Source organism: Chaetodon trifascialis, chromosome 24, assembly GCF_039877785.1.
Source record: "Chaetodon trifascialis isolate fChaTrf1 chromosome 24, fChaTrf1.hap1, whole genome shotgun sequence".
Classification (NCBI taxonomy): Eukaryota; Metazoa; Chordata; class Actinopteri; order Chaetodontiformes; family Chaetodontidae; genus Chaetodon; species Chaetodon trifascialis.
In genome coordinates this window covers 6,952,904-6,980,601 of record NC_092079.1, presented here as the reverse complement: position 1 = coordinate 6,980,601, position 27,698 = coordinate 6,952,904, and the positions used below count along the sequence as shown (strand labels likewise).

The 27,698-nt window shown below is 46.3% G+C and overlaps 1 protein-coding gene and 7 non-coding genes across 9 annotated transcripts; 1 reads left to right on the top strand and 7 right to left on the bottom strand.

Annotated features, from left to right (window-relative positions):
* Positions 1–1,755: 1,755 nt before the first annotated feature.
* LOC139352127 (TSC22 domain family protein 1) lies at positions 1,756–23,034 on the bottom strand. 2 transcript variants are annotated; one of them, XM_070994226.1, is made up of 3 exons: positions 20,240–23,034; positions 5,627–5,678; positions 1,756–3,875 (listed from the first exon to the last, which is right to left on the bottom strand). In XM_070994226.1, exons 1-3 carry the CDS (start codon positions 22,285–22,287, stop codon positions 3,606–3,608), a joined length of 2,370 nt encoding a protein of 789 aa, XP_070850327.1. In that variant the 5' UTR covers positions 22,288–23,034; the 3' UTR covers positions 1,756–3,605. The 2 variants fall into 2 exon arrangements, with proteins under 2 accessions (XP_070850327.1, XP_070850328.1); XM_070994227.1 differs by lacking the exon at positions 20,240–23,034 and adding an exon at positions 6,043–6,364.
* Positions 23,035–24,938: 1,904 nt separating this feature from the next.
* On the bottom strand, positions 24,939–25,011 carry trnam-cau (transfer RNA methionine (anticodon CAU)). The gene has a single exon. It is a non-coding gene; the product is annotated as a tRNA-Met (tRNA).
* A 273-nt stretch (positions 25,012–25,284) lies between these two features.
* Positions 25,285–25,357, bottom strand: trnam-cau (transfer RNA methionine (anticodon CAU)). The gene has a single exon. It is a non-coding gene; the product is annotated as a tRNA-Met (tRNA).
* A 293-nt stretch (positions 25,358–25,650) lies between these two features.
* On the bottom strand, positions 25,651–25,721 carry trnag-gcc (transfer RNA glycine (anticodon GCC)). Its single transcript has one exon. It is a non-coding gene; the product is annotated as a tRNA-Gly (tRNA).
* A 221-nt stretch (positions 25,722–25,942) lies between these two features.
* On the top strand, positions 25,943–26,014 carry trnad-guc (transfer RNA aspartic acid (anticodon GUC)). Its single transcript has one exon. It is a non-coding gene; the product is annotated as a tRNA-Asp (tRNA).
* Positions 26,015–26,321: 307 nt separating this feature from the next.
* trnag-gcc (transfer RNA glycine (anticodon GCC)) lies at positions 26,322–26,392 on the bottom strand. The gene has a single exon. It is a non-coding gene; the product is annotated as a tRNA-Gly (tRNA).
* A 327-nt stretch (positions 26,393–26,719) lies between these two features.
* trnak-cuu (transfer RNA lysine (anticodon CUU)) lies at positions 26,720–26,792 on the bottom strand. The gene has a single exon. It is a non-coding gene; the product is annotated as a tRNA-Lys (tRNA).
* Positions 26,793–26,994: 202 nt separating this feature from the next.
* trnam-cau (transfer RNA methionine (anticodon CAU)) lies at positions 26,995–27,067 on the bottom strand. Its single transcript has one exon. It is a non-coding gene; the product is annotated as a tRNA-Met (tRNA).
* Between the last annotated feature and the right edge of the window lie 631 nt (positions 27,068–27,698).

Genomic DNA, 27,698 nt, shown 5'->3' with positions numbered 1-27,698 from the left:
TGAAGAAAACACCTTTTGTCAATGAAACGGGATTTGCGAAAGTGCCATCTGGACACTAGAGCAGGAGCTCTGTCTACACCGAGCGAGCCAGCCGCTCTGAGGTCGGGATCTGGAATCAGACTGACCTGAGGATGGGGGGGGGGGGGGGGGGGGGCAGAGCAGGTCAGGTCGAGGTCCTTTAAATAGACATACATTACATCAAAGACTGCAGTTAATTAGATTTTGTCCCAGGGCACCTCAAACTGCAGTGCTTTATCCCTCTCAGGTTCCCTTTTATTTATTTATTTTTTTTAATTTGACATGAATCATATGACGAAAATAAAAGAATATCAAATTAAGTGGTTTGATTTAATTAAAGAAACTTTAAAAAAAAAGACCTAAAAGACCTAGTTTTTATTGCCTCGCTTAAGAGGAAATTGAGCCATGCACTCTGCAGGGTCCTAAATGCTACTAAAAATACACAGAGCCACTCAGCTGCTGGACCTCAGGGTCAAAATTTGGCCTGGAAAATAAAAGTCCGCCACTGTCTTGGTGTTAAATTGCATGTGCTTCATTATTGCCGACTGAACTAGTTTGCTTCATTCATTCATGTTTGATTTGCAGATTCCTGAGCTGAAATATTGAGGAAATAGTCAGAGCCACCAGCGTGAGATTTTTTTGAAGTGTTTTTGTTGAGCTGTACTGGTTTTAGTATCTTGAATAAACTGGCATGTTATCATATTATATAATATTATGTTGTAGCAAGAGTTATGCAAGACAGCTAAATTGTGCTTGTCTTGTTTCAGCCTTGCCAGTATGAATAAAATGTATGGCTTTGCATAAATAGAGTGTACAGACTGCAGGTTTTCTCCATGTTTTATGGAGGATTATAAAAATGATTTCTAGTAATCCTGTCATACTTTTACATTAATACTATGGAGACATCAAAGCAGAACCACAAATCTAATGGGGATTACAATGCAGAGACACTGTGTGTATGTGTCCAACATGTACGTTTGCATGCTAATACAAATTTATTCTTTTTCTTTCCTCACATCCATGTATCACGTGTATTTTCTTGTTTTCCCTCATTAAGCGCTTTTTTGAGCTCTGGTTTTGAGAGCTGTATTAAAAATATTTTGCTATCCTCACAGGACTTTCTTTACACCTGTAACTGCAATTTAAACAAACAATACAAAGGCAGGCGCGCGCGCGCGCACACACACACACACACACACACACACACACACACACACACACACACACACACACACACACACACACACACACACAGAGCCCATTAGAAAACTCGCTGTGTAAACACAATTAAGGCATTTAAGTCGGTTTGAACCCCAAACACGTCGTACCTGACGTTTTAAGACGCGGAATGCACATATTTGCAAGACAAACACGCTCTCTGCTCCTGCAATCGTCACATGGCGTTGTCCGACATTGTTGCACGCGCCCGCCTGCACGCCGTTGCTGGCAGCGTGCTTGTCCACGTGACGCAGCGGTGGGCGGGCGACCACAGCGTGTCTTCAAAGGGGGCTCGGCCGTATCGAACCAATAACACGTCCACATATAGATAAATATTTAGGTGGCGGTCCGCCTCTGCGCATGCGTAATGAGGTCTAGTGCGGAAGCAGGTGATCCTGCTGTTAAACTGGGAGGAAGAGCAGGTTACTGGCTAGAACAGGTGGAGTGAAGAGCAGCTGTACTTATGTTTAAATTGTAGAACTGATTGATTTCCTTGTTATAAACCTTTTTTTTTTTTTTGCATCAATTTAATGATTTAATCCAGAGTTTTAAGGGTTTTAGCTGGAGAGTCACTCAAACCTCAACAGTGTTTCAAAAGAAAACCGAACAGTCCGCTTTTTTTGTTTTCATTTTTATTTGAGGTGCAACTGTCTAGTGCAATTGTAACGTCACATTTGTGATGGGCTGAGGAACATGCACAAAACATCGACATACTTGTGCTCGGCATTTTCCTTTTTTTCTCTTTTGTGCCAAGTGTCTCATAACTGCGTTCAGCGCTCCAGTTGCACTACGAGCAACTCACACACTCGGCTGTACAAAAAGACAAAGAAATGAAAAGACAAAACAAAAAACACCATCGCCATCCATTAAAAAAACCACACACATCTCCAAATGGTAAAACAGTCCAGATAACTTGAGCGAGTGAGTGAAGCGACGGCAGAGGAGAGTTCACGTACAGTACAAGGCCGTGTGTCACTGCAGGAGAGACAGCATCTTAGTGTGGAGGGAAATAATCCTCTTCTGTTCCCACCCTGAGTAATGACATCACAGGTAGTTCAAAACCTGGTAAAACCATAGATATATATATGGATATGTATATATATAAATATATATACACACACGTATTGAATAAAACAACTAAAAAAACTTTTATATATGTATCTATGGTTAGAAACCAGGCACTTGGCAGAGTTTAATTGGAAATTTTTAATCTGTACAAAGTTAACTACCTAGAAACAGTCATGTCCTACTTATTTGCCTCTCCATTAATTATTTTTACAGATCACTAGGACTTTAATTACATCAACAAGAGCGAAAACGTAAACAGACAAAAATGAATCCTAAACCCTCCCTTAAAAAAAAGCCTTGATTCCCTGCATAAATGTTTAACGCTCCATCCAAGACGGGGGAGAGTGTGTTCAGGGTGGGGACGGCGGCGTGAACCTCGGGAAGAACACACTTCTCAAAGTGAACAATGAGGCGCAGCTAATATATATTTCGTAATTCTTTCTAAGTCATCCCCCTCAACCCAGAACAGCAAGGCTCTCGTCGTCCACAGAAATTGTGAGCATGAGAGAAAGCGAGCTGGACTCTTTTGACTCCCATTCCAGATGGGTCGTACAAGTGTGTACAGTTCGTCCATTGTCAGCATCGTCTGGAAAAGGTGCACGGACCACAGCACTGAAAAAACAAAAAAACAAATGGAAAACAAGACTCTGAGTAGAAAATCTGTGATGCAGGTGGACAGTGCCGGGTCGAGGCGGGGCGAGACGATGGCACACGTTCCACGGGGACTCGACGGCACTGACAAGAGCATGCGGCACGCTCCCCTGATTGGCCGGGCCCGGCGTTAGCTCCTCCCCCCAGGTGGCCCTGAACAATGGCGGCGGAGGCGGCTGTGAGGATCGACAGTCACTTCCTGTCAGCCACGTCCTTCCCCTCATCATCATCATGATGATCACGACGACGACGATTGTCTGAAGCGGGTAATAAAAGTTGGAGATCAAGCTGGGACACACACACACACACACACACACACACACACACACACACACACACACACACACACACAAACACACAAACAAACACACACACACACACACACACACACACACACACACACACACACACACACACACACACACACACACACACACACACACACAGGTGCAACTCCACAGTCTTTCTGTTAAATTAAATGTGCAACAAAACAAAGTTGTTTTTCGTCCTCCGGGTAAGTTGAAGTGTGCGCTCTTTGAGATGGTGGCATAGAGTCAGTTCACAGTATGGCAAGACTCCTTCCTCTTCTTCCTCCTCCTCCCATCCCCCCATCTCTCATCCTCGGGGTCCTCCAGTGTGCAGCTTATGGGTTACGCAGATGTGCCGGAGTTCTGTGTGGAGGGGAGGACTTGTGTCGTCCCGGCCGGGACCGGGACCGGAGGCTGGGCGGTCGCGGTCGGGGAGCCGCCGGTCTGGACCTGCGCCTGGAACTGAGCCATCTGCTCGGGGCTGGCCAGGTTCTTCAGCAGGTTGTTCTCCTGCTCCAGCTGAGTGTTGCGCTCGATCAGCTCTTTGATCTGCTCCTTCAGCACCTCCACCTCCTCGCGCACGGCGTACATCAGGTGGCTCTTCACCAGGTCCTGAGGACGGAGGGGGAGAAAGAGCGAGAGGCGGTTAGCTGACAGCTCAAACCACACTCACTATGATCCAGACTCCTTATGATGCAACAAAACGACCATATGCTTCCACATGCTTGTTATTTATAAAGCTGATTCACGTCGGAAGTGAAACTATTCAGGATAGATACAACAATTAGTTTGTCAATTACTCTCCAATTATTTTGCTAATCGACTGATTTGTTTGCCATTTTTTTAAACATTTGCTGCTTACAGCTTTTCAGATGTGAAGATATATTACCTTTTTCGAATTCGGATCATTGTATAGTAAGTATTTTTGTTTCTTGCACAGTTGCTCAAACACAGCAAGCTCTTTGAGACTCTGAGGAATGGGGACGGGCCACAATTTCTCTGCGAGTCGGAAGACTAAAATAAATTCTTATAAATTAATCAAGAGCAGCATCAGTCAGTTCATCGACAAAACACGCCAACCGACAGAAAACAAACGGTTGACAGCTCACTTCTGATAATCAACTCATCATTTTTCAACATACTGTGGCTCCAATTTCTCAAATAGGAAGATTTGCTGCTCTGCAGTTTTTCCTATCACCAGATTGTGAACTGAAAAATTGAAATATTTCACCTTTTTTTTTTTACTTTTAGGATCCAAATGAGTATCGGTTTGCAGATCACCAGATTAAATACCTGATAAGCATAGTTGCAGCCCTGATCGCACACCCCATCCTTTTTGATTCACATGACCTTCATGACTTCCCAAACCTCCCTTGTCTAACTTCCTTTTTATTTTCCTCAATTGTATTTTGGCTCATCCATGTTTATATTTACTCTAGAAATAACCCCTGACTTCCCACTTGGATAAAAAAAAAAAAACAGCGACGCTCTTCTCAAAGAGAAATTGACTCAAACATGTGAGCGACTCCGGGAGAGAAGGTGACACAGCAGAGCAAAGGCTAATTATGGGTCGTAAGTCATTGGCACAGCACATGGCAGCTGTCTGGCAGGAAACCAGCTCATGGATTCCTCAGAAATACTATTTATTAAGAGAAGCGGCCTTGTGGTGCATTCCCGCGCTGATGCCTGAGCAGTGTGCTGTGGCAGCCCACGGAATGGGGATTTACGCCTAATAATCTGAGCATCCCCTCCTCTGAGGACCCTCTTCCTCCTCCTCCTCCTGCCTGGCCTGGTGCACAGAGAGGGAACAAAATGTTCCTGCACCGGGGTGGGAGGAGCCTATCACCGGCCGAGTTATTTATACCGAGCCATGGGGAGGCTGCTGCTTGCCTAGCAACACGGGACAGAGAGGGGGGGACAGGGCGAGGGACCATGTATATGCATGAGATGAGGAAGAGAGAGAGAGATAGCGTGTGAACCTTAGCCTGGCCCACATCGAGTTGCCAACAACCCGGAGGTCATCTGTTCAAATCGTGACAGAGCAGGAAGCTCCTGCCGCCACAATTTCAGACAGCAGCAGGCGCAAATATGCGGGGAAAGATAACATCCAGAGCGCAGAAAAGCGCCATCATGCTTTTTACTCATTCATTGCTGAACATCAGCTTTGTGTCGCCCCTCAGTCACCTGACATCCCCCCACCATTGCACACATTATCTTGCATGTCGCTCAGGAGGACACCGCGGTGTTTGCGTTACATAACAGTGGAGGCAGCGCATACATGTCAGGCATGAGACGGGCCTATTTACAAACACTGTGGGGTGATATGACTGCGTAATAGAGCTTTAAAACAAACACACGCTTACCATTGCTTGTTCGATCTTGTTGTCAATGGCCACAACGCTTGCACCAGAGGAGCTGAAAGACAAAGAAAAAAGAGGATTAGTTGGTTGATTGTCACAGCCTACATGGTGCAACGATGGCTGAGCACTGCAGGGTAGATTTGGGTGTTTTTCGTGGCAGAAACGTGACTGGCATTTGAGGCATCAAGCAGCGGAGACAAACACAAAGAAGCCTGAGGTGGAAAATGCTGGAGCTGTCACAAAATATGACAACCTAGAAGCCACAGTAATGAGTGTCTGCAACAAAGCAAATGGAGGTCGGGCTAGGAGGCTCTGACTTTGATGGCGGAGAATCAATGAGGCTCGTAGCCTCGTTTTCATTTGCCGCACATCGCGTTTCAGAAGCGGGCGATGTTGCGCAGAAAGCCTGCAGACATTACCTATTGTCAACCCGGACCGATGCGCTCTCCTTCCCGAGCACAGAGGACAGAAACGAAATCGAGAAATTCCTCAGCTGACAAACGCCAAGATCCATCGCCACTGTGTAACATTGGGAATTCATGCTATCCCGTCCATTAAACCCCCCAAAGGCGATTCCCCGGCTGTACAAACTGGAAATCCAGCGGTACGAAAGTAGAAAAACAGCGCATTATTGAGGCCAGGACGTCAGGTCTGCTCTCCGGGCGACCGCAGCGCTCGCAGCCGGGACAGAGCACACAAAGACTGAAGCGGCGGGCTGCAGCTCCGCAGACCGCGGCTCGCTCTTTGGATAATACATGCAGGAGAACGGCGCCAGCAGCCGCGTGATTGGCTGAGGTGGCAGCTCATTAACATAATGCACGCGATAGGAGGGCGCCGCGGCGTTCCTGATTGGAGGAGAGCTCGCTCATGTTCATAAGTCATTCAGCGGCGCTCTACCTGCTGCGCCGTCGTCTATAAAAACCCGCATCCGAAAGAAACTGCACACCACGGCGTGAAAGAGCTTCCTGACAGAAGTTTACCGGTAGACATTTTGCTTTTAACCGGCTGTTTCGTCCAGCCCGGTCAAAACGTGCTGTCATGTCGGGTTTCTTGCTCAAATGTGGGGCTGCAGGTTATGAACATCTTTAGTTGGCTGTTTTGTGAAACAACGTCTCCACCTATCGGTTATCAATCGTGTGGTAAAGAGGTCACACACACACACACACACACACACACACACACACACACACACACACACACACACACACACACACACACACACACACACACACACACACACACACACACACACAGGCATCATGTCATCTGAGTCAACATAATCAATTGATCCCAAGCTGACCCTGAGCTAAAAGCTGACCTGAGCACTGTCCAGATGTCACTTCAGAGTAAACAAAAACTGAAAGTCTGAAAGTGTGGGGAGAGGCAGGAAGGGGTCAGATGGCAGGAAAACAGCAGAAGATGAGCTGACTGAAGTGAGGAGCACCCCTTGAGGCTCCGATATTAATCATCTGAGAACTGCCTCTTGTAAGAAACAATGAGTCAATCAACAGAAAATGGATACCCAAAATATCAAACAATAAATGCAAACACTTGCTGGTTTCAGCCTGTTCATATCATTATGAATGAACTTTTTTTTTTTTACTCTCAGGCCAATGAGCAATCGATATATCAAGAATTCCTCAGCTACTTGAGCTTTCTGTACACATCAGCTTTAAATTGACTGAATTTAAAAAGGCAGAAATATCAACTTTTATGGAAATATTTGGTGGGTTTCGTGCCTTTCTTTGATAACAAAGAGACTATCTTTGAGTTGGACTGTTGATCATCGGACATGACAACTGCTCTGAAGACTCCAGATAATAAAAATAATAGCGAGTTGCAGCCCTAATTTAAGGTACCTTTGATTTGTAACGCAAAGGCAGATTTTCATCTCTTTCTGATTTACTCACGGCTGATTAGATCAATACTTCACTCATATTACTTGGCACTTTAGATACGCTAATGGGATTTGATTGTATGACGGCATGAACTGATGTCATCAAGAGCCATTAACAGCACACAAGGAAGAGGAAGTACGTTTGGTGTAAACAGCTGCGCTCGAGATAAAAAGGATTCCACGGCGTCCCGGAAAACGAGGGCGCCGTTTTCTTTGCACATACTGACACATTTTCATTTAATCAGCACGAGCTAACTGACCCCAAACTGCTGCTCATTCACACTTTTCCCTGAGTTTGACTGGACAAGGACGCGTGCGCGCGCACACACGCACGCATGCACACACACACACACACACACAAGAGCATCTTTCAGAGAGCTCCTGTCGAACACCTGCTTACACACCTGAACCCCGTCTGGCTGGGACGTTCACTGACTGGTACCAAGCTGAGAGATCAGAAACATGTCGGAGAAGACGAACACCCTTGAACTCCTTGTGCTCTTCTATCTGACTTCCTCCAGCTTTCTCGTTAACTTTGGCTTTGTGGTCATGGACCTTTGATGGGATCGAGTGATTTTTAGAGAACTGGAAAATAACGTCTGTGGTGACTTCCCCCTTTGTTCCATCCAAACAAGCAGCGTCACACATACACACTGTGATGGAGAACGTAGGGAGGGTCAACTGTAGGGAAATATTTTTATCTATGTTGCAGACCTCATGTTGGACAGCCTGCACACACACTGGTTTGTTGGGGTCTATTAGTGGTCTGATAACTGAGCAAAGGGAAGCAAATATGGGCTAAGTGGATCAGCTGAGGAACTAAACATGATGCTTATCTCTGGCTGTTGAAACTGGAGGGGAAATTCAACTGAAAGCAGGTGAGGGACAAAGTCACTCCTCTTGGTCTGGATCTGGCCAGGAGCGCCTTGCAGTGAACATGAGCCACACGCGCTTTCATACTCACACGCAGTCCAGCGGAGCGACATGCATGTGCGGGAACGCTGTGTGCTCAAACACAATTACAGCCGTTCAGGGCGGCTGAGTGGGAGTTTGAATGTCCTGAGGTGGTGTGTGTTGATGCGGGGTGCCAAATTCCCACGCTGATCATGGTTAGATTTGAAAACCTGGGTAAATGCTTTGATAACTGCAGGCCACAGTTGAATTTTCCACGACATTCAATCAACTGAGCACCACCACAACAGCAACAACAATAAAAAAAAAAGACAATCAGGCAGATGCATCAACACAAAACCCCCATGGCGTCCGCCCTTGTTTAACCCCTAGGTTGCTTCCACCGACCCCCGACAATGTGACAACACCACAGCCATTGTTACCTCTTCAGATGCTTCTCCAGCTCCCAGAAGAGCAGCTTTAGAGCCATGGTGCTCCTGCCCTGCGCTCCTCCTGCCCCGGCCAGCCCCTTCTCTCTCATTGATGCTCTCAGGCTAAAACACACACTCCGATCAAAGCAGAGGGCCCCCCCACACACACCCGCCCCGACCAAAAACACCCCCCAAAACAAACACAACCACTGCACCCTCCTCCGTCCTCCTGACCTTTGGCCCCTGACTCCCTGCTCCCCTCAGCAGTGGGAGCTTCACATAGGGAGCCTGGCCAACAATGGAGACCAGGATGGAGCTGTGTAGGACAGGGCTGGTAGTGGGAGTGTGTGTGCGTACAACGGGAGCACGCATTAGTGTGATAAGTCGTCCCGATTGCCCCCTTGCTAAGCCTGAATCACAGAAAGACTCTCAGACGATTGGGTGCAAGGTGAGGGGAGATAGGAGGGTGGGCTGTGATGTCACTGCATAAGGAGTCATGTCACCTCCTCCTTCTGTTGTTATATAAACTGTCAGCGGAGATTAGGGTGATCCGTCCAATAGGATGAGCTACTTTTGACCACACACCCCATTAGCACGCTCACTGCCATCAGCGTGAAACCTCTTGCTCCTTCTTTCCTGCAACATCCACCCTATGCTGGGCACAGGAGTGGTACCCCACTCCAAACCTCCTTGCATCAGTTCTAGTGAAGAATGGATGCATTTGCCCTTAAATTCCCTTAACATGATAAACATCCACCTCCTGCATCCCTCACACTTCCTCAGACTGTGCCCCCCGCTTCAGTTCTCTCAAGGAGAATGTGTACATTGTACCAGGCACGCCTTTAGTCGTCCTGTCGCTCCTCATCAGTGGACGCCCACTGGACACGCACACTCTCACAGCATGGGTCTCCACTGGAGCACGGCTCACGTGTACCTCCATGCTAGCGCTAAGAGGCTTGCACGCAGACGCGCACACAGTTCACATCGCAGTCTGAACAAAGACGATCAAAACAGGATGGCGAGCTGGACGGGAGATAGGGCAGGCAGCTGATGCAGAGCGCAAAGCATCAACGCTGTATCTCGCAGTAAAAAAACAAAAATAAACGGCACTGACTGTTGAGTAGAGCAACTGTGGAGAACAAAGGGAGGCGACAACCCTGGTCGAAGGGAGCGCGCAGTTGTTGGGACCACAAAATGGCGCCGAGGGGCGCGGCGGGTGACTTTGTTGGTGGGATTTTGCTCAATGCATACAGTGAAATTATTAACCTCATTAGGTGAAGGTCACATCTTTTCTTCCCCTCACTGTATGTGTCACTAATCCAAGAAACAGTCGAGGGCCGGACACAAGACTAAGAACAGGTCACAACGGCTGTTTTCTCCACTTGTACTTTCGACTCAAAAGACTCATTATTGATTAGTGGCAATTACTTTATCTGCCATTTGACCATGCAACTCTTGATAGCATCCCGTCTAACTGTACACTGTGTACTTGCAGGTTTGGGTCAGTGTACGCATGCCCGCACAGAACAAAAGGCTCACAAGTCGTCTGAGGGAAGCGTTCACTCATGTGGAGACGGTTCACTTTCAGCCAATCGCTGACGGTGCAACACACCAGGCTCGGCCAATGGCAATATCTTGACGTCATGACATCACAGATGGGGATGCTTTCATTCATTATCTATCCATGTCCATCTTAGGCTTGTGTGTGTGGCATGTGCAAAGGGCTGACCCATATATTACCTAACCGCTACGTTAAAGCTTAATGTATGTTCATACTGTACTTAGGAGGCTTAGAAACGACGCTAACGACACTAAAATAAAATCTCCTTTAATGGCCACGTTCCACCAAGCTATTAGACAGAGAGGTTCGATAATGAGCTCTCGACCTTGCCAAACTGTGGATAAATCAATTAACTATTAACAAATCAATTAGAGCTCATTTTAACTCTCCCTTAAGCCTCTGACAACACACCATCCACACCGTGAACCCTCCTAAAAACAGCCACTGGCTACACGCAGATCTGAACAGAAAAGGGTGGCGGTGTTCGTCTTCGCCACACCCTGCGCAGCTTATATAAGGGCGGATGTGTAGCCACAGTGTGGCAGCTGACGATGTGGAGGAACAAAAAGAACGGATGGTGTTTGCATTGCCCACATAATTAAAAATATAAAGTTTCAACGCAAAACAAGGGGTGAACTATATTTGAGAAAAGTGACGCCTATATTTAAATCCAAGCCATAGTAAAGTTTGGGAAGGGGGTTGAAGTAATGCTAAATCCTGTACCGTCTGGACTGAACCGTCAAACCTCGGGCAATATCTTTTAATCTGAGATAGGAGTCATGGAAAAAAAAGAGAAGAAAGAAACTGGGGCAGCTTAACTGAGGAGGCTGACGTGAATGCAGACAAGCAGCCTGCTTCATATCTTAAGAGTGTGTAAGATTACATCTTTGTCATACAGAAACATTTTCAAAACCACACAGCCAACACGAGGTGAGAGGAAAAGAAAGGCATGTCACAACAAGCAGAGGAGATATCCTTAAGCTCCAGTGATCAGGCGTTCTGGAAAAGTGTAAAATCAATAAACACTAACAGCAACCTAAATGCCTTCTGCCCATACAGGAGGAGACGCGCCCCCTTTTAACCACAGCAACCCTGCTTTTATCCGCGTTCCCTCTCGCAAAAGCATCCAGCTGGGTGTAAGTAATGCTTCCGCCTCACTTTATGGTGCGGTTCAAGTGAAAGCAGAGCTGGGCTCAATCGGGGATCCACCGCTCAGGCTGCAGTGTGTGGTCCTGGAAAGGGTCCAGCTCTGCCACCGCTGTAAGTTACATGAACGCAGCAAAGGGCGCGAAAGCAGCGAGGACACAAAGCGATTCAAGGAAGTGACTGGAAACAACAGCACGACATGAAAAGTAACCTCCACGAAAACCACAACTGGAAGCTATCAGCTCATTTCAAGACAAAACAGTGCATCAAACCTTTGCTGGATTATGTCAAACACTAAAACACTGGGTTCACTTTTTACATCCCTCAACGGCATTTGCCGGCATCTAATCATTTCCATCTTTCTCTTTTTTCATCGCTTTGTGCGCTGCTCTGTGCTTCGCCCGCCTTCTTCCACATCACTTGTCCTGAAGCAGTTGGGAGAAATCAGCTTGCGTGCGTGCGTGCGTGCGTGCGTGCGTGCGTGCGTGCGTGCGTGCGTGCGTGCGTGCCTCCTGTTTGTGTGTTTGCCGTAGCAGCCAGTGTGTGTGTGTGTTGCAAACTGGCAGAATCCGGTTTCGGAAGCTTTGAGCGCTGGCATTTACATGTAGGAGAACAGAGGCCGACAGCAAGATCACACACACACACACACACACACACACACACACACACACACACACACACACACACACACACACACACACACACACACACACACACACACACACACAACACACACAACACACACAACACACACACACACACACACACCAAAAAACAAGACAGTAATATATGTGAAGATTTGTTGGAAAGTAATCAAATTTAGACCTGCAGCATGCAATTTCTCCACTTTTGAGGTATAATTCCTGAGTAGGAGATGCGTACAAAGCTAGCAATCAAAAATAACCACATATTTGTTTGCAAGCTGCGGAAAAATTCTCTTTATCTTCGCCCAGAAACAGACAAAACAAAGAGCAGGAACGCCCCAAAACTCAAACAGCTCTCATGGCATCACAGAGCTCCAGGGCAGCGGCTCTCTGGAGCAGAAGTGAATCGGTCTCTGCAATGCACGCAATGTCTTACATAACCAGCCTCTGTGCCATATGAGCCATGAGAGACGGCAGAGAGACGGCGCAGGATGGAGACCGAGCTCGGACATCTCCACTGGTTGAGTGACACTGGAGACATGCCTTGTTCTTGTGATGGATGTGGTGTTAACTTTCAACACCCCGACACAGTGCACATCCGCTGCGGAGGGTGGACGCATTTTTAAAGGAGATGGAAATAGAGGGAGTTTCAGCCTTCTACATTTAGCAAGGAGGGTGTGATATAGTAAGAAAGTCAAAATGGTGATGTAAAGAGGAGATTCTATCACGCAGCAACGGTTTTCTTAACCGGTAATCATTTTCTGAAAGAGACATCTGTCAGAGCCAATCATTATTTCCCAAAAATCAAACAATAGCAGCACATTCTCACAATTTAGCAGCTGGATTTAAGGATTGTGCTTGAAAAGTGTCTAAAACAATCGATCGATTAGATGAAGCCACGTATCTCCTCTTGCTTCAGTTTCGCTCTAAATAGCACACAAACAGGTAAAAGGTAGGTGAGCTGTAAAAGCTTTGTAAGCGCACACACAAGGCAGAAAAACAATTTCATGCTCTGTGTCACAAATCTCACAGTCTCTCTCTCAACCATGCTGGGCTAAGATAAATATTATACAACCAAACATTACACAATCTTACACGCCAAAAACATTAAAAACGTCACAGGAAGTTGTTACCGAACCCCGGTCACATGGATCTGCACAGTGTTTCTGTTTCATGGTTCGAGGACTCGCTGTGAATGGAAACTGAGTCGGGGGAGCTCACGGTCAGCACATCAACAGTGAGGATCTTCTCAGCGGCGGCTGAGAAACTTTGCTCGAGGCTCTCTGCGGCGTGCGGCCTTCGTGTGGTGACGCGAATGTGTTTCGGCAGATGGAAGGGTCAAAGGTCTGAGACAAAACAAACACAACTGGCTTCACGCAGAACGATTATTTCTTCTCTTTACCGTGAAGGCTGTTCTTTACCAGGAAGGGGTGCGTTGACAGACAGACGAGTTTGAGGTGTCCTTTAGCGAGACACAACCCCTGCTTCCTTTACGGGTCGCTTTACCGTCTCAAACTCAAACATTTCAGGATCAAACATCAAGAACAATTCACTCCAATTTCTGCATCATGTGAGTTTACAGTGGAAGCTTAAGGCCGCCCTTTTCCGTGAGAGCAAAAAGCTCAGGAGTAAATTCTCCTCTTGCAGTAAAGCTCAGCTGGATGCTTCAATTATAGGATGTGAAATGTCCCATTTCTATCCTGCTACGTGAAACTGTACTGTGTTCTTCTCTGTGAGAACAGCTGGGGGGGGGGAGTTATCGAAAAGGAAAATGACAGACAGACAGAAGGAAAAGAACAGCACAGGTGTCACGGCAGCGATCGTGGCACGGCCGGTCAAAACCAGAAACATTGCGTCTCCTCCTCTTTGTCTTTAAAACATCTCCTGTTGACGCCTCCTGCTTCACACATACGTGCACAGCATCCTGACAGACGAGCTCGTAAACACGCTTCAGCAGGCGTGCACAGACACATATTACGTCTCTCTGGCCTGCTACTTTCTACAAGAATCTGCAGTTGTGCACGAAGGCACAAGGCGTACAAACGTGACCCATCTACTTGGCTCTGCGCCCCCCAAAACCCCCCACCCACGCTGCCTTAAACTGAATCTGTCAGAGCCGGATGAAGTTATTATCTGGCTGCATTAAGATCTTCACACACATCAAAATGAGACAGCTAAGCCTGAAAACATCACCCTTCTGGTGTTATCTCAACAAGGACTCAAACATTACGGCGTCTGAACATGTGATGCATGCACAAATAATAAAGTCAGACCATTAGCATGAAATAGACTCAGTCCACTCATAAAAACAAGCACACCTACTGTGTGACGAACCCTGTCAATGGATATATTATACTAATAACTGTGCCACTGACACCTTCTGCAGCCAGAAACCACACTTGGTGCACATTACACACTCATTTCTGACAGCAAGGACACAGGGTCGGAGTGTTTTACAGAGAAAAGATCTAAAACCACTCATTCACTGCCTGCAGGAAGGACATTTCCACTTAGCCGCTAGGCACATTTTAGCTCAGCTTCTCAGTGCACGCCAAGGTTGCATAAACAACTGTTGACCAGCCTGGGAGGATTTATGAGCCCACACTGCCACCTTGTGGGGCAACGGCAGCACGACAACGTGAGAGAAGACACAGACGGCCAAGTTGATGCCTCTGCTGAAGCGTGATTTCATGTCACATTTCATTAACAGACAAATGACTGAACTACCTTCAGGTGTGATTTATTGGGCTTGACGTGCAGGAGATGCCGCCCAGGAAACCAGAAGCACCACTACACTGACTCACAAAGCTGCAGTCGGACCAGAAGACCCAGCAAACATGAGGGACAAAGCAGCCAAACAGAAACCTGCTGTTTGTGCTTCAGCAACTGCAAATGGTGTGCACAAGCAGGCGAAACATGAACACTATCATACACCGCATGCGCGGTGTGCAGAGACAGAACATTAGAGGTACACATCAGCACATCTACTTCTTGCCTATTACAGCTGCCTGGGGTTTACAGTGATGAGTCTACACATTACAACAGAAAATGTGCACGCAGAGAAGTCTTTAGGCTTAAATCTGACTTACCTTTAAATACTTTATAAAAGCTATTTAAAATAAAATAATGGGAAGACCAGACAGGTTTCAGGTATCAGTGCATGAAAATGTGCAATAGTATATATTTAATGGCAGGCTGTAGGCATAATGTGTTAAGATGGGCCAATTTGTGTTCTTAAAAATACTTTCTGTCCTGATTTTTCGCCTCAGGCTTCCTCTTAATTTGGCTTTCATTTCACATTGGGATCGCCACCTAAATATTCAATCAAGTGATGTAGGTTTGGTCAAAGCAGCATGAGCTTGTTGAGCCTGAAGCAGGAAGCATGGAAGAAGGCATTAAGATTTTGGATTTGTATCTGATAGCGAAGAAATTATTAAGAATTATTAATATTGAAATGAAGACCACATAATTTCATGGTGTGAAATTACTTCTAAGACTTTTCCCATTTTACTATGATGTGTCTTTGTTCTTCTCGTTATGTTAAGGCTGTGTAAACAATGCATGAGTATACCAGCGTTCCTATCTTGGGGTGTGTTCACAAACAAGCTCGTTGTTCGGTATGACTCGCTGTTTAGGTTTGTAAATGTGACTCAATGCAGCGCTCCAACTCTATTTATGCTAGAAATATTTTAAATTACTGCCGAGCTCCCCATCAACTCTATTTTTATGATAGCTTCAAGCATTTGTCCGTGTTAGGTCTTAGCCATCTGGGACTCCGTCGACCTCATAAAAGCTCAGTTTTGGATGATGTGTCAATCAAAAACAGGTGTGTCAATATTAACAAAACATAAATCACAAGTCAAAGCCGGTATAACTGCAGTGCTCGACGGGCAGCTTATTGTCACTGAAACATGTGATGGATTAACAGACTGAAGCGCCTCATAAAAACAGAGCAGCGTTCAGTCACGCACCAACATTGAACACACAGCCAGAGAGGCATTGAAAGGAGCCCTATCTTTGAACAAGGCCTAATATGCGAGCCCACGTTAGAGCTGCGCCTGAGCCTCGACTGATGATAGAGACTGACGCTCGGAAGCCACAAAACGGCTTTTAAAGGCAGATAAGCTTTATCTAAGAACTGATGGCACATTTGAAGCAGCTCACAATCAGAAACTAAGCCTGCATCCCCTTAAAATCACACAGCTCATTGTCACCTTATCGATACATCAGTCTCTATTAGAACAAGGCTCTTTTAACAACCTAATGTGCTTCGCCCGGCACAACAAAGGGACTCTCTTGCATCCACCTTTGGCCCACCTGTTGACGGTTACGGAGGCAGTCTTTGATTGATTAATGATTACTCAGTTCACGCTGGAATATCATGACTGCTCACTTAGGTTTAAACTGTGCCTCAACTGCTGCTGAGCACATGTGCGCTTCGACTAAAATAGGAGAAAATACTGAAAGATGCCAAATGTAAAAAGAGGGCTGCTGGTACAAAGCAGTTGACACATGGCGTGCACAAGTTTTTTATGCAAATAATCACCAACGACTGCACCTCCAACTGTTATGGCTCCAAAGGACAAGATCATACAAATAAATGGCCTGTGTATGAAATGCAGTTATGATGACATTTCATCTATCTTTGACATGCAGTTAGCTGTGAAATGCATATTACCACTTTATGTTTTTAACAAATGAAAATGTGATCTGCATGCATTTGCAACACCTGGGCAAAGGAAATATTCTTTTGATTCTTGTGTTGACTAATGGACAGAAAATTATTTAGGATAGGTAAATGATTCCTAAATGAGGCCTACGACCAGTGCTCAACATACAGATGCACACATAAGTGTTCATAAGGCATAATACGTTCAGGTTCACAACCAAAACATGCAATGCTGGAAGGAGGACACTGACAGTGCTGCACACAGGCTGTTCAGTCGCACCTATGTTGCTTAGTGATATCATTATGCTCCATTTGTGCATTACATCAACATGCAGAGTAATGCTTTTTGCCTAAGCGGTGAAATAGCTCTACTGATACAGTACACTGCTATTTATAAGGCTACAAACAGTGGGAACCAATGCTATAGTCATTCCGCAACCTGTATGCAATGTCAGTTTTCTCTGCAGGAAAGAGAGAAAGGTGTGTGGGTGAGACAGAAGCAACAGGTGTGAAGTGTATTGGAAGTGCACGCCTTTTCCTTCTGCTGTGAACCGATGCTGGCAGCTCTCCAAATGTCAAATTATACTAGCAACAACCTGCAGGCTGAAATTCCACCCGAGGACGCACAGGGACCTGATGAAAGGCCTGATTAATATCGCCGTGCTGCCATCCAGTCCTCTTGCTGACATCAACCTCACTGACAGATATTCAAATAGACAGCAAGCAGGTGAACAGAAAGGAGCAGAACGCTGCAGAGCGCGCACACACACACACACACACACACACACACACACACACACACACACACACACACACACACACACACACACACACACACACACACACACACACACACACACACACACACACACACACACACACACACACACACACACACACACACACACACACACACACACACACACTCAGATCCCCGTTTTACCACGGCGGCAGCCATGCACGGCCGAGCCAGGTCAGGTGTTTTTTACAGCCGGATCATAAGGTGAACGCTGACAGCTGGTGAACACTGCTCAAACTCGGACTGAACACGGTCTTCCTCTCACGGCTGCATCCGGTCTGCTGTTCAGGGTCAACCCAAATTAAAGTTGATAAAGCAACTATTTAGATAACTGGTTAATCATTTAAGTCAATTTGCCCGTAAGAGAGTTCAAGCATTCAAAGAGTTTCTGAGACGTTTATGAATCTGGTCGTTTAAATGTTTGGAAAAAAACAGTACTGCTTCTGCAGTGGCCTTCTTTCCTTATGTTGGCACTGTCACTACAGTCACAGGGTTGTTCTTGGTCATGAGATCTTAACAAAGGGTACTGACTCACAACCTTTTCATACGCTCTTGCTCATGCTCACTTTCAGTGGTAAATATGGGTGCAGGTGCCTGACAGAGGAAAAACCTGTCGACTTCATCATGGCACAGGGCTGGATACCATTCGGTTGGAGAGAAGACTACATGTATGAAGGGAAAGGAGAGGGATATTTTAAGAGGGGAAAGAGGAGAATGGACTAGTGTCTATGGGAATGGGGTAGAGGAGAACAGTTTGGACAGCTGACATGAAGCACAGAGAGAAAGAAAGAGAGGGCGACAGAGAGAATAGGAGACAGAAAGAAAGCAGAGACAGTAAAAGGGAGCCAGAGCCAGATCGCAGCATGACATGACCATGACTATAAACAAAGCACACACACACACCAAGACTGTCTTGCAGGAGACTGGCCAATTCATGACAAGAAAACAGGCTTACAAATGGACTGAAACACAGACGGCACGCAGGGACTGTGCACACGCAGTCATGATGGGGTGCCATGAATTGCTGACAAAAGCCTCCACACACAGTCAACAGTCCAGCTCTGTCTGCAGCTGAACTTGACTAAGACTGTGTCAACACTGAAGCAGCCTCCATCACTGTTCCTTGAGTTCAGAAATGACCTCAACAGCTGAAAATACATGAACGGTGAGCTTCAGGTCACCAACGGCCTGCCGTGCTGATAATTGGGTTTGAAGTTTGTTTACCGGTTTGCTCAGCAACTGTTGTTTTAATCATGTAACTGCTCAGGAGTCTCAGCACGCATTTGTACACCACTGGGGGAGAAGACTTTTTAGACCATTTGCTTTTGTTGCCAACAGCTACATAAAAGCCACAACATTCAAGAATAGGTTTTGTATTTCAGTTACGGGTGCTTGGGTGAGGCTGACAGTCCTCTGTCGAACCTCCTGCATACCCTGCAGGCATCACTGTGGCACTCACAACATGAATCTCCTGCTAAACCAGAACACAGGACAGCACAGTGGTAACACTAGACTGCTGCCACAACAGTGCTCTTCTTCTCTGCAGATGCATGCAACGCAACTCCTGATCAGGCCCTCCACGGTCTCTCCTACACAGACTCTGCAAGACTAACACTTACACTGCATCTTCAGATGGAGCAGGGCAGTTTTTTTTCCAGGGCACTGACTTCATTTCCACTGACCATGTATTTTTAGAAACTACCTGCAGCTGAAATAACCACTTTTGCGCAGCAAAACTAAAAGGAACACGGGATTGAGTAATTGTACACGTAAATAAACCACTGCACAGTTCCTTCGGGGCAGCACAGATCAACAGATCCAGTGTCTAATAAAAGACTAAACCTAAGGGGAGATGGGGGAAAGAGAGACGCAAATACTGAACAAGTAAGAAGGATAGCACCAGGCAGTACGACAGGGAGACTGCAGCCTTAATGATAGAGAACCATGGGCTAATGGAGGTGGATGTGTGAGGTTAGGGGGGTCAACCAGGGCAGAGTGTCTGCTGAGTCACCAGCATCCTCAGTGACTCAGCAACTCCACTGTTTCAATTCAAGCCACTGATGTTTTTACAATAATGTCCAGTGAGCTGTTTTTTCGCCCGCTGCCTTCTGAAGGCCAACAGTGACCTCGGGGGACAGGGGGTCAGATGAATGTGACATTGGGCTTGTAGGTCGACATCAAACTCCTCATCTACAGTGACAGCAAAACCAGACAGAAAACCAGTGGCAGGATGCCATTCCAAGCACACAAGCAGAGATACAGTTACGGATCGAGCCAGACACCACAATCAGACCCTGTAAATCATACTTGCTTGTTTCCATGATGAGGAAAGGAAGGGAAAGCTATTTCTTTGTATTTATTGCCTTGAAAATAAATATGTTTCAAAATTACTGCAAAGGTAAGTAGTTGTAATGAAATGTTACAATTAAAAATAACTACATTATCAACCTGTGCTGCAGCCTGAACTACAATGTATCAATAATAACTTCCACTATTTGTTTGCTTAAAAACCTCCACCAGCAAAACAAAGTTCATTTCAGAATCAGTGGCTCTGACAGCACAGGCCGTCCATCCTCACCTGTCTTCCTCTCCTTCGGCATGCTGAGTCCTGAGGCCTGCAGCAGCAGCCATGAAGGCGCTGGCTTCAGCTGACATTCCCATGTGGGCCTCTGCAGCCCCCTCTCCACCTGCTGCCACCCCACCAAGCCTGGGCAGTCCCAGCAGGCTTTGGTGCTGGAGCAAAAGCTTCTGCGCATCCTCTAACTGGGAGGTTTTGATGGAGCTCCCTCCTCCCGGAACCTGGGCGAAGGTTGCGCCCGGGGTGAGGAGGGGTTGGAGGACAGCAGTCAGAGGCATGTAGGGTGTCCCATGAGTGTGTGCCCCTGGGACTGTAGCTGTGGAAGAGGGCTGAATTTGTGGCTGTAGGTGAGGTTGGGGTTGAGCTGGGATCGTCTGTGGCTGTCCTGCAAAAGTTGCCTGGGCAGGTGGGGCTACTTGACCTTGGTGAGGCAGCTGTTGAGTTATGCTGACAGGTTGCTGAGCTGTGACCCCTGGAACTGATGTTATTGAGATTCCTGTTGTAACATGCGGCAGCGGAGGTTGCACTTGGTTCTGGAAAGGTGCAGTGGGCTGGATAAAGTCTGGCTGTCGGACACTTCCCGGGGCCATAACGCCTCCAGGGAGCTGAGGTGCAGGGTAACCACCTCCCTGGGGTTGAGCCTGGTGGGGATCCACGGCATAGGGCAACTGCTGGGGTATGACAGAGGGAGGCTGACTTAAGCCAGCCTGTGGCGTTGCTGTAGGAAGAGTGAGAGGGGCCACTGGTTTCAGCAAGTGAGCCCCACCAACAACCTCCTGCGGTGAAACATAGGTCAGAGGGGTGGTTTGGGCCAGCCCTTGTGGTGGGCTCTGCATGGCTTGTGGACTTGTGAAGTCCTGGCTCGGCTGCTGATAGGGCTGCAGGGTGTGAGGTGGCTGTACAGCAGGTACGCTCTGACTAATCGCAGCGTTGCCTGCCTCAGTCTCTGCAACCACATCTGCACCTTTTGGTGCCTCGGCTGTAGCTGGTTGAGGAATCTCCTTTTCATAATATTCTGTACATGTCCATCTTCCTTTGCGGAACGGCTCAGAGTTAGTGTCTAATTTGACCACCCTAAAACGAGACCCAGTAGCTGTCTGAGTTTGGGTGTGCTGGGTTTGAGTGTTGGAGGTGGCAGCAGACAAGCCTGTTCCTCCTCCAGCAGAAGCTACTTGCCCACTCACACTAGTGTTGTCAAAACCTGCAGGCCCAGAAGGAGGAACCGTAGCAGCAGTGACAGCAGACACATTGGACATGTTCACATTGCCTTGTAGGTGTGGTTCAGTGGCTGTCCCACCAACAATAGGGGCTAATGGTTGGTTTGTTCCACCTGCAGGTTTAGTGTTATCCAACATCGGAGGTCTCTGGGACTGGCTAGGCCCTGCTTTGGGAGCCGGGCTGGAATTAGCCAAGGGAGCAATGGGAAGAGTTGGCAAAGAGTGTTCACCTCCTCCCAAGCTATCAGAGTGCTGATGGTGGGTCTGGCTGTGTTGCTGGGGATAATAATGATGATGCATGGTCCCATTCACCATAGAGGTGTGCTGCTGAGACCCCTGAGGGATGGAATGAGGGTGAAGGGGCTCGTTGGGTGACACAAGTCCAGGTGTGTCGACCCCATGGAGACTATTCAATGTCTCATCAGAAGAGCTTCTCTCCGGTACACCTGTATCCGTGGCTCTGGACACTGACACGTCCAGCATATCAGAGGAGGAGAGGTCTTCTGTGTGTGACTCATCCATGTCATCATAGCTCTCAGTGTCATCTGCTAAACTGTTGTTGCCACTCACGTTGATCTGAGCTGAGGTGACACTTGTTATCTGGAAGCCACTCTTCTTCTTCACCTGAGCGCCAGCCACTTGGGACTGGGGCTGGTGGTGGGGTCCGGGTGAAGAGGATCCAGCCTGGGACGGATTGTCGTCACCCGCATTCACTCCACCGCCACCGGCTGCGGCGGAGGCGGACGCGCCGCTGCTGCCCCTCCTGTAGTGGTACGCCGTCTTCCTGCTCCCGGTCGCAGGCGGGTCTCCCGTGAAGTCCTGGTGGTGCATCGTTACGATCAACGACTTATTAAAGGCCAATAAATGGCTGACGGCTGTTTGCGCTACCTACTAGCTAACACAGATGCTAGCTAGCTGGGTCAGCTGCAGTACCGCGACACTAACGAGTCATAAGTGAGATGTCAGATGATTTATGTCCTTTAAAAATCAAGTACAGCGTTCCGGCCTGTAGTTAGGCTGAAAGGCTAGCTTATAAGCGGTGTCCGTCCACCCAACGTAAGTATGAGTCCAACTTCAGACATATAAAAACACTGTATTCAATGGAGCAAATAAAATAAACAAAGAATGCGAATTTCAGCTAGTCGTCGGTTAGCTTCGAGCTGTTGGGTCGCCACTAGCGATTATCCACTCTCTGCTCCTACTCAGTGTACATTTTCACCAATTACGATTATTTTGCTGATAATAGTGTCACGATCAGGCGCCGAAAGTCTAGCCCTGAACAGTTCAGGTGCACTCAGGTGGTCTTCAAAGTGAATGTGGAAGCTTCTTAGCTGGCCGGTGCGTGTCGCAGGAAGCGAGTCGTCGCATCCATTCCTCTCCCTGACGTCGAGTACCCTTTTTCCCCGAAACAAAAATGATCCTGGCGAAGAATGAACCCCGTCTGCCGTCAACAGACAACGGTGTCTACATAATATCCGTATTTGTACTGATGAAAAGTGCTCGCTAAGTCCATCTCGATGTGTCTTACCGAGTCCGTGTTTGCTGTATCATTGCCAGAGAGCAGCAGCGGCAGCTAATGGGCTTCTTCTTCTAATTTTACGGCTGTTGTCGTCCAGGTGATTAGCGCGTTACCGCCACCTTCTGCTTCGGAGAGTGGATCAGCGAGTGCGCATGCGCATCTCTACCTGCATTTGGCTCAACGCTGAGGCTCTACTGTCAAGTTGGAATGTACAACTTCTAAGTATTTAGGTACGTCACGTTGACAAGTCGCATTGGACTCTGGCTTTGCTATTTTTTTTTCTCGGACCCCGCTGTTTGGGAAGTGCTGCTCAAGCCAGCTATACAAACTACACAATATCAACTCATGTCTGTATTCAAATAACCCTTTGCCAGGTGGTATGAAAAGCTAATCATTGCTGATAACATGTCATGCAAAACAAGTCTGGGCACAAAGATAAAGTTGAACCTTCGGCTCACGTAGGACCAGCTTGTTCTGCTGATGGGTATAATTAAGCCAGAGGTGAGAAGCTCTATACAAATGACTATAATCCCCCTACAATTCCAATCATATTTTTTATCTCTGTGTCTGTTTTTGTGCCTGCCTTCTGGCAAAAGATTATCATGTTAAACATAAAACAGCAGGAATGCAAATCAAAGAGTTGAGACACGCCTGTCAAAGATGTCACCATCATGGCTGTTCGGAAACACATCACATGCCCCTTTAGGGGAGGGCAGGCTGTGGGAAAGTTCCACTCTGAAGTCTGATTCTAAAGGTTGCGTAATGCAGAAAGTGAGCAGACACATGATCCATGCTTTCTGTAAACGTTCAACCCAAATGTCAAGACTATTCCTGGGAAGCCTCAGCTTCTACTGATGGGGGGTTCTGACAACGTTTACCTGGGAACGACAGGGCAGAGTTATGTCAACCCCTTCTTACATTTAAAATTAATTCATATTCGACAAGACATTTTCCTCTTGGTCAATGGTCATTTAATTCTATGGAGAAAAAATAACTTACACAATATCACAGACAAAATATAACACTGACAACAAAAAGCATCTAACATCTAACAATTTCTGTACAGTAACAAAATCAGTTTTATCATCATTCATACAAACAGAGTGTGGAAAAACCCAGGACACCTGACAATATTATATAATTTAATGCAACAAATGATCCCTTTCAGAAGAAGAACTGTACGAGAGGTGCTGATGGAAGTGCGATGTCAACAACTACCCAGGATGTTCCCCCGTCTTCAGGCCACAGTGGTCAACTTTGTCTATGTGGATGGCTGTAACACAGGAGAAAATTCTTTAAATGTTTGCCCTTTAAAAAAAAAGGGAACAGACATTTTCCCAAGGACAAAGTGTATTACTGTAGACTCTTCCGATAGTTGGGTTCATGTCTCAGTTGTGACTTTATTTACATTTTCTCTGAGCAACGTGTAACACATGAATATCAGCAGAAGCCTTATTATGGAAACAGATATGACATTTAAAACCCACATTAATGATGTAATTTGTCAAAGAGGAAAAACACTGTCAAACCTACCAGTTCTTAAAGTGACACTTCACCTGACATCTACTGTCATTGTCAGATTTTAAAGGTGGCTCTGGATTGTTTCTTTTTTTCCTTTTTTTGACCAAAACTGGCAACTGTGTTCAGATTGATTTTATTTGCTTAGAACGCATTGGTCACAAGTTTTCACGCATTATATTATAAAAATCTTCATGAAAACTTCAAATCACTCCTTTATTTCTATCAACATCTGTATGCTACATAAGTTGTAGTAAGTTGTTTAGTATTGTACTGGGAAAAGTAGGAAGGTCTCAAATAACCTCCAGGGAACCAAACAAGAAGGGAGACCCAGAACATTTTAAGCATTTGGCGATAAACTCGATCATGACCCTGGTCCATCAGCAAGGAAATGCAACAAGAACGTGAGCCCAGCGAAACGAATGTAGGCATGAAACAAAAGATGTGCCCCGTGTGAGGCTCGAACTCACGACCTTCAGATTATGAGACTGACGCGCTGCCTACTGCGCCAACGAGGCCTGAAAGGTGAACAAAATGGATGGTTCTTCCATCACGCTGTCAAATGTGCTCCATTTTTACAGTGTCCAGAGGCCAGCTTGATGGCAAGACACTGTGCCTCAGTGAGATTGAGGGAACCCGCTGGCAGTAATGAGAGAGGACACACAAAGCATGCTCTTATATCAGGACAAATGCACCTGGATAAAGTTAATGCTCTTTGGGGGATTTCGGGTGAACAATAGCGTTGTTGCTGTCCATGAGTCAAGATGAAATCACAGGCAGAACAAAACTCATGCCCCGTGTGAGGCTCGAACTCACGACCTTCAGATTATGAGACTGACGCGCTGCCTACTGCGCCAACGAGGCCTACAACATTGCCAAAATCAATGGTTCTCGGAGCGCGCGCACACATCACATTCGTCACAATTTTGTCAATATTTGCTACATTTATACAACGGCCTGTATGTGACTGGAGATCATTCAAGGGAGTAGAGAGTTTCTGAGTGTGTTCAAGCGGCCTACAAAGCAACCAAATTACAAAGCAACCAAATCACAAAGCAAACAAATTAGGAGTATGTTAGTGTTTCCGGCTATTACTACACAATAATTGTGACAACTACGTTGCAGGGCTTTCAATACGTTATATCCCAAAAGACAGCTGCATTGGCCGGGAATCGAACCCGGGCCTCCCGCGTGGCAGGCGAGAATTCTACCACTGAACCACCAATGCTCACATGACCTTCAGCTCTACCATTCCACAGTGGATGTCATCTCAGATCATACACACAATTTGCTTATCAGTTTACCGCATTTAAAAACACTGCATATCTCAGCAAATGTGGTAAGGAATGGAACAGGCAGCACGATCATGGTACAAAGACAAAACATGAACGGTTACAGTTGTGGTGGAGTGAACATTGAAAAATGAGCAAGAAAGCAAATATAAACAGCTCCTCGTTAGTATAGTGGTAAGTATCCCCGCCTGTCACGCGGGAGACCGGGGTTCGATTCCCCGACGGGGAGTACACACTACTTTTGAGTTTTTTTGTCTGTTTGTTTTCCTGCCCACAAACATCACCTGAATTCAATTCAATATTCCTTTATTAGTCCCACGAGGGGAAATTCCAACATCTGCAAAAAGAATCTGCAAAAAGACTCTCTGGAGACTGAAGAAAAACATATCTGAAGTATGCACCTTCTCTTTTCCTCTACTGATCGTGAACCAAAAGGTTTGATTAAATCCATTCTTTTTCTTTGTTGGACAAAAATTCAAATGTAATACAAAATCATGTAATTGTTGTCTAAAATTATCAATTGCAAAAGAGGGTGCTGCATTGGCCGGGAATCGAACCCGGGCCTCCCGCGTGGCAGGCGAGAATTCTACCACTGAACCACCAATGCTCACATAGCTCAAGGATTTTCTAATGTGTTTTTGTTGCAGCTCATCTCAACAGCAACTGGTCTGACAAACATCATAGACAAGACAAGCTGACACAGCTTGTGATGTTCAACATATCTAAAACTACCTCAATGACAACTTAGCTCAAAACAGTGGTCAATGCTTAAGTGTCAGGCAACAAGAGCAGCCAATACAGGGTTGGGTTATGTTACCCTAGCACCATCATTACAAACATATCAACTTTATTATCAGTTTAACCTTCAAACCGAATTTAAACATTGTACAGACACAACTGCACTCCAAAATCAGTGAAAAAAAAAAAAAATCCACGCCCAACGTGGGGCTCGAACCCACGACCCTGAGATTAAGAGTCTCATGCTCTACCGACTGAGCTAGCCGGGCCTTGGGCATGACAGAAAAAGTTGTGTTTTTAAAATGTCCCATACACCATTCCTGGCTTTACTTTTGGTCTGTCTGCAGAAATTCCTGCTGAAAAAACTACAGTCTTACATTAGTGTATTTTCATTAAGAACATACCACTTCTCAGCAGCTGTTTTCACCCCATTCATTGTAAAATATATCGTCAAGTAATTAGCAAAATATGTGCCCCGTGTGAGGCTCGAACTCACGACCTTCAGATTATGAGACTGACGCGCTGCCTACTGCGCCAACGAGGCTTCTACATAGCGTCTACCCTAAGTCTTTAAATATCCACCACAAATAAGGCGAACTAACATTGCAAAAACTTCTTCATTCTTCACCAGCAATCCTCAAACAAATGAGACCACAACATCAACTAAAGCTCCAATGTCCTTATATTTAAAATACAGCACAATAGGCAGCCTTTTTGTCAGCCTTTGCAGCTACTGCTGCAACAATGACTGACGATCACAAAAGCCAAATTAATCTAACGTAACATAACAATCCACAACAATCCTACTGCCAGGAAAAAAGTACCATTGCCAATGTTCTTTTGAGAAAACTACGAATGTCAAATGTTGTATTGCACGCAGAGAATTATTCAATTTAGAAATTGCACCGGGTGAAATGGATAGCGTGAGCATATTGACAGTCGGTCTTCTCATTGTCCACCAGAGGGCAGCAAAGTGCTTACAGCTCCCACTGGACAGCCTGGCGGATTCTGACCGCAGCAGCGACATGGGGAGCAGTACTTGGTCAATATTAAGGCATAACGTGCATTGATAACTAAGTGCTTGTTGACTAAATATTCATTCAATATAGCATTTTTTCTAGGGTGTGGCAGGGAGACAGCACGAATCAGTTTTACTTTACAACAGTGGTTGTGGT